This window comes from Ornithorhynchus anatinus, chromosome 4, assembly GCF_004115215.2.
Source record: "Ornithorhynchus anatinus isolate Pmale09 chromosome 4, mOrnAna1.pri.v4, whole genome shotgun sequence".
NCBI classification, from domain to species: domain Eukaryota; kingdom Metazoa; phylum Chordata; class Mammalia; order Monotremata; family Ornithorhynchidae; genus Ornithorhynchus; species Ornithorhynchus anatinus.
In genome coordinates, this window is record NC_041731.1 from 83004079 (window position 1) to 83018373 (window position 14295).

Here is a 14295-nt window from a genome sequence, read left to right on the forward strand (position 1 = left end):
ACTCTCCCAAGGTCACACAGCAGACAGGTGGTAGAGCTGGAATTAGAACCCACATCCTCTGACTCCCAAGCCCAAACTCTGGATTTGCCACTTGCCTGCTGTGTGGCCAAGGGCAAAGCCCTTAACTTCTCCTTGCCTCAGTTACCTGATCTGCAAAATGGGGATTCAGTAACTATTTTCCCTCCTTTTCAGACTGTGAGCCCCAACCCAACCTGATATTTGGAGGAAAAGCTCTATAAAAGCATTTGAGCCCTTTTATGGCAAAGTAAATTTTAGATTCTCTAAATTTGCTGTCATCTTGATTTTCAGATGAGAATTGCCTAAAGTTTGGGATTATGAATGGATGGTTTATTTGGGAACAAAATCCATCACTGACTGTATAAGTCATCAAAGAATTCAAATTCCAATGAATGCTCTGGAACATATGTCAGAATTAAGAGCCTTCTCAGTGGTTTGGAGAATAGAACAAAAAAGATAGCCTTTGTTAAAAAAAAATACAGGAATATTTCTGAAATTATTTTAAATAGATTTTTAGGTTCTCTCTCAATTTCTTGGAAGAGTCAACTAATAATTGTCAGCTTCTCATTATGGAGAATTTGCATTCTAGTGTGCACCTTTTGTTCTGCTCATTGCTTTTATTTTGCTAGGGGTAAAGATTGTATTATAACAAAACAATAGATGCAAAAAATAACAGGAAGAAAATAGCTACAGCAAACTGGTGCAGGTTTTGAAGGGTGAAGCTTTAATACAGAAGAGATTACAAAGTTATAAAACCCACCAGGAATATTTGGGGGAGGATTGTGTGTAGTAAGACAACCGGAGCAAAGGTCATTAACTCTGAGTAAAACCTGTCTGGCTGTGGGGCCTAGAGACAACTGAATAATAATATTATTAGTAATAATATCAATAATAATGACTGTAGTATTTGTTAAGCATTTAAGTGCTAGACTAGATACAAGATAATCTGTTTGGACCCAGTCCTCACCCAACCTGGGACTCAGTGTAAGAAGGAGAACAACTGTTGAATCTTCATTTTACAAATGAGGAAATTGAGGCACAGAGAAGTTAAGTGACTTCCCAAAGGTAACCCAAAAGGCCAATGAGAGAGCCAAGACTAGAATGCAGGACCTTGGACCCTGGCTCATGCTCTTTCCACTAGTCCAGGTTACTTTTTCAGTAATGATCTGGGCGGGGTCACCCCAGCAGCAATCCACATAGCCAGACCCAATCTATTTTCTATAACTTTGGACACTGAATAAAGTAGCCTTCCAATTTGACTACATAATAGCTGGGTGAAGGTGTTGCTTGCATCAGTGATCTGGTCACTGATCTCCTGAGCCATTTCCTTAGGGCTGGGCCTGGTCTGAAAGAGCTGGGGGCCTGGGCAGTGGGACCATCCACCTACACATCAAGCAAAAACTCGTTACCATAAGCTTTAATAATAATAATAATTATGGTATTTGTTAAGTGCTTAATTATGGTCAGGCACTGTACTAAGCTCTGGGATGGATAGAAATAGATCGGGATGGACCCTGTCCCTGTCCCACATGGGACTCCCAGTCTCAATCCCCATTTTACAGATGAGGTAACTGACTCCCTGAGAAGTGAAATGACTTCCCCAAGGTCACACTGCAGACACGTGGTGATAGAGCTGGGATTAGAACCCATGACCTTCTGACTTCTAGGCTTGTGCTCTATCCATTATGCCATGCTGCTTCTCTAAAGCATGTGAAAGCACTCAATCACTCTAATACTAACCTACCTATCTTGCTGCTAACCGCTCATCCACTTCCTGCTTCTGGCCTGAAATGCCCTCCCTCTTCATATCTGATAGACGATCAGTCTCCCTAACTTCAAAGCCTTATTGAAACCATATCTAGAAGAAACTTTCCCCTACTAAGTCCTCATTTCCTCATCTCGCACTCCATTTTGCGTCACACGTGCACTTGCACCCGTTATTCACCTTTCCTCAACCCCATAACACTTATGCACATATCTATAATTTATTTTTAATGCCTGTCTCCCCTCTCTAGACTGTAAGCTCCTTGTATCTAACAATTTTGCTATATTGTACTCTCCCAAATGCTTAATATAGTGTTCTGAATACAATAAATACACTGTAAATACAATTAATTGATAGATTGATTTGAGTAGAACTTTCTGGTACCATTGCTGGGGCAGCAGAGAAGGGGAAATTTGCTGTCTCTGCCAACCAATGCTTGTTTGCATCACTTTGAAGAGGTTTCCATGCTGATTCCTGCAGTTAGTCTTGAAAAACACACTGCTTGCAGAGAGAAAGTGCTTGGGATAGTTTATTGTGATTCTAGTGCTTCTTCCAAGCGGAGCTTTTGAGGAAGACATCAGAACCTCAAGAGAAAGCTCCCGATTGCTAAGAAAAGCCATAGAATCAGTTCAGTAACTTTTAGGTGAGCAATTTCTGTTGGAAAATATAATTGATTGAAGTAAAATATTAGAGGTGTCAAATTAATCTTAGGAAACACCAAAGGGCCTGGAATGAGTAAACCAAGAGCCACTGTGTGTGGGTGAGATGCACCTGCTAAGGGGATGTTGGATTCAATGCTGTAAGGGCTTCCCTTTGCCAAGACCACGTCCTGCTGATCTCAGGATAGCTAAAGGGAATGTTTTGGAGAGCGATCTGTGATTAAAACTTGGTAAAACTGGCATCATTCCAGCATGGGTTCTCTCACTGGAACAGTCTGTGTTATTGGTCATAGGTTATTGGTTATTGGTCACCAACATATAGCTTCAGTAGTGGCAGTGGGGAAAGAAATTGTGGAGGATGGGGGAGAAGTGCTGCAAATGGACAGTTTTTCAGGTATGTATCCCTGACAGTGAGCCCAGAGTTTGCTAAGGACTTTGCTTGTTTCTGACACCCAGTGTACTTTGCCAACTCCTGAGGCTCTAGATTATAAATTCTATGTGGCCAGGGAATGTGTCTGCCAACTCTGTTGTAATCTCCCAAGCATTCTGCACATAGTAAACACTCAGTAAATATCTATTGATTAGTACAATGGCTAGCACTTAGAAGACAGTTTGTGTGTAATGGATTGATTGAATTCTGACCCAGTTCTCTGATTTGGGATGGGAAGGTTTAAAATTGTACACATCTTTCAGAGTCCCGAGAGTGTGGCATTTTCATAAAATCCAAACTTTACAAAAGATATTTCTTCTCAGTGGATTTGCCCACTAGAATTGCCAGGCCCAAAGGAATTGAGTTTGGAAACCACAATAAGATCAATGAGTTTGCACTGAAAACTGTCTTGCCACCTCAATTGCAGCCATTACTGTAACTAGGTAATGAATGAACAGTGTTTACCCTCTATATTAAATTCTCACTCTTGGTATTAAGAATATTAAAACCTTCTTACAACATTTTCAGAATGCATCTGTACTTTCTGTTCAGCTGTTGAAAATCAGACTTCATTTTTGAGTCTTGCTACAGAACTTCTTCTGGCATTGTGGTCAAACAGCAGAATTCTTTTTCAGTTGCCTTCTGAATGATTTAGTATAATTTTAAGAGTTGAGTGGCATTTCCACTTGTTGATTGATCCAGGAAGGTTAGACCTAAGGGTCCTGTGTGCCAAACACTTTGTTAAGCACTGGGGTTGTTACCAGAGTAGCAGATTGGCCACAGTCCCTTCCCACATAGAGCTCACAACCTTGGTGGGGATAGACCGAGACAAAGAAACAGTAGTATGCAATAACAGCTGAGCAACAGAGTCAACAAGCCAAGATGGCAGTGTCAATAGAAATAAAAATGGCCCTTGGAAGTCAATGATTTTCCACTGCTCTAGGCAAATAGTCCTTAGTTACAAACCATCACAGCCTCCTCAGAGTTCTACAGAGTTTAATGCCAGTCTTCTGGCCTGTAACACTAGGGCAGATAAAAATAACAATTATGTTATTTGTTAAGCACTTCCTTTGTGCCAGGTCCTGTACTAAGTACTGGTGTGGATGCAGGCAAATTGGGTTGGACATAGGGACTGTGGACTGTGGACACAGTCCCTATCCCATGTGGGGCTCACAGTTTCGATCCCCATTTTACAGATGGGGTAACTGAGGCACAGAGAAGTGAAGTGACTTGCCCAAGGTCACACAGCAGACAAGTGGTGGAGCAGGATTAGAACCCATGACCTGCCTCCAAGGCCTGTGCTCTATCCACTACACCACGCTGCTTCTCATGTATGTAATAATGATGGCATTTGTTAAGCGCTTCCTATGTGCAGAGCACTGTTCTAAGCGCTGGGGGAGATACAGGGTCATCGGGTTGTCCCACGTGAGGCTCACAATCCTCATTTTACAGATGAGGTAACTGAGGCCCAGAGAAGTGAAGTGACTTGCCCACAGTCACACAGCTGACAAGTGGCAGAGTTGGGATGCAAACCCATGACCTCTGACTCCCAAGCCCGGGCTCTTTCCACTGAGCCACGCTGCTTCTCTGTGTGTCTGGTCTACTTATTTTGAGTACACTATTTGTAAATATTTTTATGTTTGTCTCCCCTTTTAGAGTATAACTGCTTTGTGGACTAATCTTTCATCTCCCTGTCCTGTTTGCCCTTCCTACTGATTCGCCCATGAAGTTAAATTTCTGTCTCCTCGCCCCCAAACCCACAGCACTTACATATGTATCTTATCATTTGGTTGCTCTTCTACCTGCAGTTTATTTTACTGTCTCTCTTCCCCGTAGACGATTAAATCTTTGAGGGCAAGGATCTAGTCTACATGCTATATCGGGCTCTCTCTAGCACTTAGTAGAGTACTCTGAATCGAATAAGTCTTTAGATGGATTAAGACAGGGAATGTACTACAGGGTTATTCTGTACATCCCAAGCTCCTAGTACAATTCTTGGCACTAAGTGGGTGCTCAGTAAATGCTACTGCTACTAAGGCCAGCTTCGACCCTCAGCTGATTCAGTCTCTGCCCACCTCCTGGTCTCCCGTGGCTGGTCCGGATGGCTGCAACCATGACTCTGGAGCCCCTTTATTGAGGCGTCTCACATTAGTCAGCCCCCGTCCACCCACTACTGTGCAGAGGATGGGACTTGATGTACACAAGGACAAGCTGACTAATGAATATATCATATTACTACTCTTCATGTTTGAAGCTAGGACCCATGAAGTCTTTGAGGTATGCCAACTCAATTTATGATTAAAGGGCCAAGACAGTGAAGTAGAGAAATTTGCATTTGCAGGAAATTTGCAGGATCCTATCTAATTGCTTTTACTCTGGGCAGGGAACACGTCTACCAACTCTGTTGTATTGTACTCTTCCAAGCACTTAGTAGTGTTCTGCACACATTGAGCACAAAATAACCATGATTGCATATAAAATAAAACTATGAATGTGGATCTGATTTGTATTCCTGTTTACTTGAAGGGGTGCATTCTGAATTTTAAAGAGTGAACTTTTTGGGATCGTCTGTTTCTGCAACTCCTGTGCCTAATTGGTCAGGTGGCCCTAGCCCTTTGTCCACCCAAGGCTTTAGCGATGATTCCTTTTAAAGACACTATTCAGACGTTCAGGGCCTGTTCATTCAGGGTGGGTTGCCTGTTGAGTGATCTGATTGGCTGAAATCCCCCTAAAAGTTAAAGGAGGAAGTGTGCTTTCTAGTGGAGAATTGCTGTAGATCAGACAGGATTACCATGGAAGAATAGCACACCAGGAAATTTTCAACTAGCATTCAGGTAGCAGTGGAGGAGGTGCTTGAAGAAAACTGTAAAGAAAAGTTCTTAATGAGTTTGCAGCTTCTATAGTAAAGCAGGTAGAAGCATGGTGAAAGAGAGATAGGATGTAGTGTGACTTCAGTTTGGGGGAAGGAATGTGGGATTGGGAGTCAGGAAACACAAGTTTGAAATTCAGCTCTACCACAGGCTGATTGGGTTACAGTGATCAGAAGTCATTCTTTGGGACAGCCACCATTTTTCAGCTTGCTTCCTTTCACCTGACTTGCCTATGGCAGGACCACAAAGGTCCTGTGGAGAAAGGGACTCAGGCTCTTGGGTGGAAGAGCAGCAGGAGTAGCTGCAGCTGCTGTCCTAGGAAGTGGAAAGAGGAGGAAAGGGAAAGAGACTGGGGTAGCCACCTTCTCCTTCTCTTCAGTGGTGCCATCCACTGGAGCTGCTGCTTTCCCCACCACTGTGGTTTTACTACCTTAAGCAGAGCAGGACATGAGTTTCTAAGGTGATCAGAACGATGTGCTTCCAGCCAAAACTGAAGTTCATTAAAGGCATTCCAGAGTCTGAAACAGGCAAGGTGATTTTCCCTCTTCCGCTATCCCATTTTCCCATATCTTCCACTTGGCTTTTTCCCTCCTGATTTCCTGCTCACTCTAGCACCTCTCCCCGTTTTTCTTCCCTCTGCTCTTTAGTTCTCTCTCCCCTGCTGCCCCCCGCCCTTTTTGGCCTCAACCCTGGACACTCTGTTCCCGGCTTGTTCATGGTAACCAGATTTCTGGGAGTTCCAGGCACTCACTGTATGTGCAGCATCTAACAGGAATTTCAAAAACAAAGCAGGGTAATAGGAAGTGTGACCTCTACAGGTCCTAGAGCATGATATATTCTTTGCTGAAGCATGGAAGGGACCTGTATTGCTTTACCAGTGAATGTAGATGAACTTAAATGCAATAATATAATAATTTCATAATGATAGAATCTTGGATAGACTCAGGAAGCTCAAAATCTCAAAAGGGTCTGGGAGATTGGTGCCAGGCACATTAGGAAGATGAAGACAAAAAACAAAACAACATAAGCATGCAAGGAAAATATTGAATACTAAAGGAGCTCTGGAATATTGCATTTGAAAGTGTCATTTTCAGGCCCTTTAACAGTCATTCAGGGCTGTTCAGAGCTCAGTGTTCTTAAATCTTTGGAGGTGGAAGTTGGCTCATAGGCTCAAAGGTTCCGCAGGATATGAACAGCATTAAAAATTCAGGAACGGTTGTGGCTGGTGACTGTGATCTCAAGATTCCTGCACAAAAAGGCCTACAGATGATTTTGAATCACTTTGCAGAGTCAGCACAGTACTGTGGGCTCAGAATTCGTCTGAAGTAATCCAAGGTTATGACACCCTGAGAACCCCACACAGAACCAAACAATAATTGGCAAGACAGAACCTAATGTTACCACCAAATATTGCGTTTTAGACACTGCATTATCCACCTATGCACTGAGACAAAGGAGAAAGATTGAACTGGGGAAAGCAACAAGTCCTTGGAAGATTTATGGAGCCTGGAGATTGTTCACATAACCTAGCACTTAGTATAGAGCCTGGCATTTACTAGGTGCTTAAAAATACTGTTATTATTATTGTTATTTCTGGGCTCAAACCACATTACGGGTCTGTATACCTGGAGTGATACAGCCTTCATTATGGCTGTGAGACCTGGACTGTCCAGTTTCAAGAACTCTCTGTTGAGCACTGAGCTAATACTGTACTACAGAGGCTTGAGATGCTTTCTGTGACCGAAAGGAGCTTAAACTCTAGTACGGCAGACATTAAATAGTTCCAAAAAGAAAAATACTTCACTGAACAATTGATTATGTTTATATTCGCAGGTGCTGGGGAAAGATTTAAATATTTAAGTGCGGTGACTTGGGTTAAGACTTGGGGTGATGAAAGTTCAATTGTATTCATTGAGCACTTACTGTGTTCAGAACACTGTACTAAGTGCTTGGAAAGTACAATTTGGCAACAAATAGAGACAATCCCTATCCAACAACGGGCTCACAGTCTAGAAGGGGAATTGGAGTTAATTGGAGAAAGTTTGTTGGGGGAGTTGGAATTTTAGGAGGGCTTTGAACATTTATAGTGCTGTGGTCTGTTGGATTTGGAGGGGGAGACCACTGCCCCATTGGACTGGGAAAGAGAATGAACGAGGGGAGAATGAAGAGTGAGACAGAAGAGAGTGAGCTGGTATGTTTTGATGGAGACAGTTTGTGGACAGCCTTAAAGCCAATCACAAAAAGTTGTAGCTTGACTAGACAAGAAATAGGAAGCCATTGGAGGGTTTTGAAGAGAGGCAAGATTCATGCTGAATGACACTTTAAAAAGGTGATCCATGCAGCAACTTGTAGAATAATCAATCATTCAGTGGTATTTATTGAATATTTACTAAGTGCAGAGCATTGTTCTAAATGCTTGGGAGAGTGCAGTACAACAGAATTAACAGACAGGTTCCCTGCCTATAATGAGTTTACAGTCTAGAGGGGGAGATGGAAAGTAATATTGTGGAATTTAAGTGTTTACTGTGTACCAGGTACTGTACTAAATGCTAGTTACAAGCAAATCGGGTTGGACACAGTCCCTTCTCACATGGGGTTCACAGTCTCAATCCCCATTTTAGAGATAAGGTAAATGAGGCAAAGTGAAGTGACTTGTCCAAGGTCACACAGCAGACAAGTAGTGAAGCTGGGAATAGGACCCATGACCTTCTGACTCCCAGGCCCATGCTCTATCTAATATTCTAATATGCCATGCTGCTTTATGAATAAATACAGAATTTATAATAAATAATTTCAAGATATGTATACTAGATTATAATACATTACATTAGATTAGCAGTGCAGAGAGACTGGAATTAGGGAGACTGCGGAGGAGGCTCATATAACAGATTAGTTATGGTGTGACAAGACCTTGGACTAGTGTGGTAGCAGTTTGGGTGGAGAAGAACAGATATATCTGGCAGGAAATGTTGTGTAGACAGATGTGGCAAGATTTAGCTAGATGGAATGTGAACGTTTAAAGATGTTGAGGAATGGAGGAAGAAGGAGGGGTCGCTATCTTTGACGTGCTTTTCGGAAGATTGGATTTACCAAGAGGCAACTTCAAGAACAGCAACAGGCCCGCAAGTGGCAACGTGGCAGAGCGGCAAGTCACCACCTTAAAGTACTCACGGTGTGGATTGGATTGTTGTTTGTGCTTCAACCTTTTCAGCCGGACCGGCAAGCACAGATAGGATCTCTCACTATTAGAAGTGTCATTTTCAAAAATGACACCTCTGATTGTGAGATATTCACTGAGTTGTGTCATTATCACCCCAACTGGATGGTATCGTTAGCTGGTCCGATAACATCGGCTCTGATAAGATACAGGTGGATTTTGTCAGTCACACTGTCATGAAGTTTTTCACATGCTCTCATAAATCATAAGTTTTTAAGTTCTGGCAATAAGAGATCTGCAATAATTATTAGATTGTCATTTTATAAAGTACCTTATACTCTAATCTATGCTGATTAAAATCTTAAGGCAGGCTAGGCAGAAGAAAAGCTAACTTGATGTATCTGTCTTGTTTTCTGTTTATCTTAGTTTCTCCTTGATATTTGATTACATTTTCTAGAGAGAACCCTTCCTCCCAAAGTAAATCCAGGCATTGTCATTCATTTTAAATCTTCTCTTCAATTGCCCAGCTTGTCAACTTTGTCCATGTTGTTATTAGCCTAGACTGTAAACTCACTGTGAGAGGGAAATGTCTCTACTGACTGCTGTATTTTCTTTTCCAAGCATTTAGTACAATACTCTCTGCATAGTAAGTGCTCAATGAATACTTTTGACTGATTGATTTAATATCCATTCATTTGACCCCAAAGTTTTGACTCCTCATAAGCATGATTTTAATTAGAGCCTCTAATATTTATTCAAGACGTCTTTTAGGTACATTTGAAGTCCCTACAGTCCTTAAATGATTAATCAACTCATTTAGCTGAAATCTGGTATCATTGCAACCTTCCCTGTTAAATCTCCATTTTCAACCAAATATTTAGTATTCCACACTTTCATTTGTTTTAATATTGGATTTTTTCTTACTAGAAATTAGAAATTTCCTGTTCGATTAATTTTATTCAATATTATTTTTAAGAATACTGGAGTATCAGAGTTTTTTTTAATTTTTTTAATACTGATTCACTTATATTCATATCTTTCCAAAAGAGAAAATGTAATTTGTACTTTGATTTTTCTGGGATTTGAGGGGCCAATATTATTTTGAGAATAGGTTTTATTCAGACTTGACTTCTCGTAGAATAAATATGGACCCAACAACACTCATTGTTCAGAAAACTCATTAGTATTTTTTTTGAGATTGGAGAATTTGTGAGTAATGAAACTGGATAATTCAAAATGCTGAATTTTGAGAAATGAGGTCCATAGAATAATGATGATAATTATGGTACTTACTATGTGCCAAACTCTGTTCTAAGCACTGGTGTAGATATAAGGTAATCAGTTTGTCCCTCGTGGGGCTCACAGTCTTCATCCCCATTTTACAGACGAGGTAACTGAAGCACAGAGAAGTTAAATGGATTGCTCAAGATCACACAGCAGACAAGTGGCAGAGCGGGGTTAAGAACCCATATCCTCTGACTCCCAAGCCTGTGCTCTTTTCACTAAGCCACACTTCTTCCCTAAAACCAAAGAAAGGTTAAGCTATTATATGTTTCATTCTTTTATGACTTTTTTTTTCTTATAAAATGTATTTTTATGGGGAAGGAGAAGCTCAGCTTCAGGTGTCTTTAAGTCCCTTTCAGCACTTGACTATATAAGCAAAATGATACTCTGTCATATGGTGCCCTCTGCTGGATATTTGCATTACATATGCTGTTGCAATTATTTTTAGAGGGGGAAAGAGGGATAATTCAAATTTATGGGAGCCTCAACATCATTTTTTCACAAAAAAACTACATTATCAATAATAAATTCATTGTTGCTGTTAATCCTGTATAGAGTGAAGGCAGGGATAATGGATGTATATAACCTCCTCGTGGGCAGAGAATGTGTCTACATAATTCTCGTAGTGTGCCCTCCCGAGTGCTTTGTACTGAACACATACAATAAGTGCTCAATAAATAAAGTTGATTATGAAATGCAGAATTGGGCAATAACCCTTCCTACTTGTCTTCTGGACCATGAGTCTCGTTACAAAATGAATTTTAAAGCCAAGTATCTGATTCATATATCCTCAAGTTAAGAAGTATTTGCAACTCAGGTAAAATACAAAAGTCCCTTGGAATTATGTATTAAAAACTTTTCTAATTTTAAATGTGTATCAGCCAATATCTTCCTAGAGTTTTAGGCACTGAGTATTTGCGTTTTTGGTAAGTAATCATTTAAATAGGTAAGAGCACTTATACAAAGTGGGTGGAAATAGGAATGCATGAAATTTACTAAACTTGCCAGCAGACTAGATCTAAAATATTAGGTTCAGTATCGCTAGAAAAGTTCCTGAGTGATAGATTCATTAATGTATTTAATAAGGGAGCATTGAACTGTTCATAGTACACAATATGGCAAGGTTATAGAGATGCTTAGATTCACAAGTAAGCAATCAATGATGGATGACAAGGAGGTGACCATCTCATACTTTTGCTGAGCACGTGTCAACCCTTGGGCAATACACTTTAATTCTCTGAGCCTCAGGTACTGCATATTTAAAATGGGGTCGTAGGTTGCAAGCCCCTTGTGGAACTTGGACTGTGTCCAACCGTTACCAAGACCTGCCGGTTTCACCTCTACAATATCGCCAAGATCCGCCCTTTCCTCTCCACCCAAACGGCTACCTTACTGTTACGGGCTCTCGTTATATCCCGGCTAGACTACTGTGTCAGCCTTCTCTCTGACCTCCCTTCCTCCTCTCTCGCCTCGCTCCAGTCTATTCTTCACTCCGCTGCCCGGCTCATCTTCCTGCAGAAACAATCTGGGCATGTCACTCCCCTTCTTAAACAACTCCAGTGGTTGCCTATCAACCTCCGCTCCAAACAAAAACTCCTCACTCTAGGCTTCAAGGCTCTCCATCACCTTGCCCCTTCCTACCTCTCCTCCCTTCTCTCTTTCTACCGCCCACCCCGCACGCTCCGCTCCTCTGCCGCCCACCTCCTCACCGTCCCTCGATCTCGCCTATCCCGCCGTCGACCCCTGGGCCACGTCCTCCCGCGGTCCTGGAACACCCTCCCTCCTCACCTCCGCCAAACTGATTCTCTTTCCCTCTTCAAAACCCTACTTAAAACTCACCTCCTCCAAGAGGCCTTCCCAGACTGAGCTCCTCTTCTCCCTCTACTCCCTCTGCCATCCCCCCTTTACCTCTCCGCAGCTTAACCCTCTTTTTCCCCTTTTCCCTCTGCTCCTCCACCTCTCCCTTCCCATCCCCACAGCACTGTACTCGTCCGCTCAACTGTATATATTTTCGTTACCCTATTTATTTTGTTAATGAATTGTACATCGCCTCGATTCTATTTAGTTGCCATTGTTTTTACGAGATGGTCTTCCCCTTGACTCTATTTATTGCCATTGTTCTTGTCTGTCCGTCTCCCCCAATTAGACTGTAAGCCCGTCAAACGGCAGGGACTGTCTCTATCTGTTGCCGACTTGTTCATCCCAAGTGCTTAGTACAGTGCTCTGCAGATAGTAAGCGCTCAATAAATACTATTGAATGAATGAATTTTCCTGTACCTATCCCAATGTTTAGTATACAGTGCACATGGTCTAGTATGCACATAGTAAGTGGTTAACAAATACCATAAGAAAAAAAAGAGGGACCACTGGGGCACCACTCCTCATGTTCATGTTGCAGTTGTCCAGAGGCAGTCTATTTTGCTCTCCCCTCCTATTTTCCTCCTACATCCACTCCCCAGGGGAACTCATTCACTCCTACTTTACTTCAACTTAAGCTATTTACTTCAACTGCCACTTCTATGTGGATGATTTTCAAATCTACCTCTGCAGCCGTGACCTCTCTCCTTCTCTGAGGTCTCACATCTCCTCCTGCCTTCAGTACATTTCTGTGCTGTACTTACACCTCAAACTAAATACTAAGAATCCCTAGTGGGCTTTAAAGGGCTTCTCCTTAAATGGTGTCCTTGTCAACAAGGTCTGGTTGGGCTGGATCTCTGTGTGGATAATGCCTGTCACTTCACACCAAATAAGACCTGGGTAGGACTAAGCAGAGCTCTAGTCTACCAGCAACATAGAAGGAGGAAGGACAAAAAGGGAAGAAGGAACCTCAAACCAGCTGGAAATAAGATGGGAAAGGGAACAAGGAGGGAAGGAGAGTGCTAACCAAACTTCTCTGGCTTGCAACTACAGCTCAGAACAAATCAAACTGAGGTAGTGTGGGGCTCAGGATGACTAAAGACTGGAAAAGGGCTCTGGACCCCGAGAGACCAAGGATGAGGTTCTGAGAGGATGGATAAGCCTTCAGAAGCCAGAAGGCTGAGAAGGATGCCAAGGGCAGGAAGACCAGGCACTTAAAGCTGAAGAAGCATCTCAAAATAATAATAATACTTGTGATATTTGTTAAGGGCTTATTATGCCAAGCACTGTTCTAAGCACTGGGTTAAATATAAGATATTTCAGTTTGGATATACCTTTCCCACATAGGGCTCACAGTCTAAGTGAGAGAGAGAACAGGGATTTCATACTCATTTTGTAGTTGCACAGGAAAGTTAAGGGACTTGTCAAAGATCACATAGTAGGGAAGTCGTGGAGCTGCGATTAGAACCCAGGTCCTCTGACTCCCAGGTGCATGCTCTTTCTACTAGGCTACATTGTCAATCAGAAAAGAGGCCAGATGGTCAAGTGGAGACATGATGAGAAAGATCTTATATTCTATCAGTGGTATTTATTGATGATGATGATGATGGCATTTGTTAAGCACTTACTATGTGCGTAGCACTGTTCTAAGTGCTGGGGGGATACAATGTGATCAGGTTGTCCCACGTGGGGCTCGTAGTCTTCATCCCCATTTTACAGATGTGGTAACTGAGGCACAGAGAAGTTAAGTGATTTGCCCAAAGTCACACAGCTGATAAGTGGCGGAGCCGGGGGATTTGAAACCATGACCTCTGACTCCCCAGCCCATGCTCTTTCCACTGAGCCACGCTGCTTCTTTATTGAACAGAGTACTGTACTAAGCACTTTGGAGAATACAATACTGACACGATCCCCACCCTCAAGGAGTTTACAGTCTAGAGGAGGAGGCAGACAAAACAATAAAGCCAAAGGAAATGTTGGAGTATAAGGCTGTGTTTATAAGTGCTGTTCCTGTTAAATGTTTTGCCATTCTCACCACAAATCCAGATAGGAAAACTGGTCTCATTAACCCACTCTGGTTTTCTGAAATCCACAATTAATTAATATTTTCTCTTTTTCCACTAGGTCATAGAAACACTATCAAGACTTTCACGGACACCTATTGCCTTAGCCTCAGGAATCAGGTAAGATGATCACTGAGCTGAACCTGCTGTGTGAATGACTCTATGTTGATTTCAGTTAACCAGGTTAGCAAA

At 42.1% G+C, this 14295-nt stretch overlaps 1 protein-coding gene across 2 annotated transcripts in view; it reads left to right on the forward strand.

The window, feature by feature from the left end:
- The window catches only part of VAV3 (vav guanine nucleotide exchange factor 3), a 333180-nt gene that overhangs the window by 138825 nt on the left and 180060 nt on the right, over nucleotides 1-14295 (forward strand). For both annotated transcript variants that reach the window (XM_029063268.2, XM_029063269.2), the window contains exon 3: nucleotides 14165-14223. In XM_029063268.2, the coding sequence (XP_028919101.1) occupies nucleotides 14165-14223 (59 nt within the window). The remainder of the gene's footprint in view (nucleotides 1-14164; nucleotides 14224-14295) is intronic.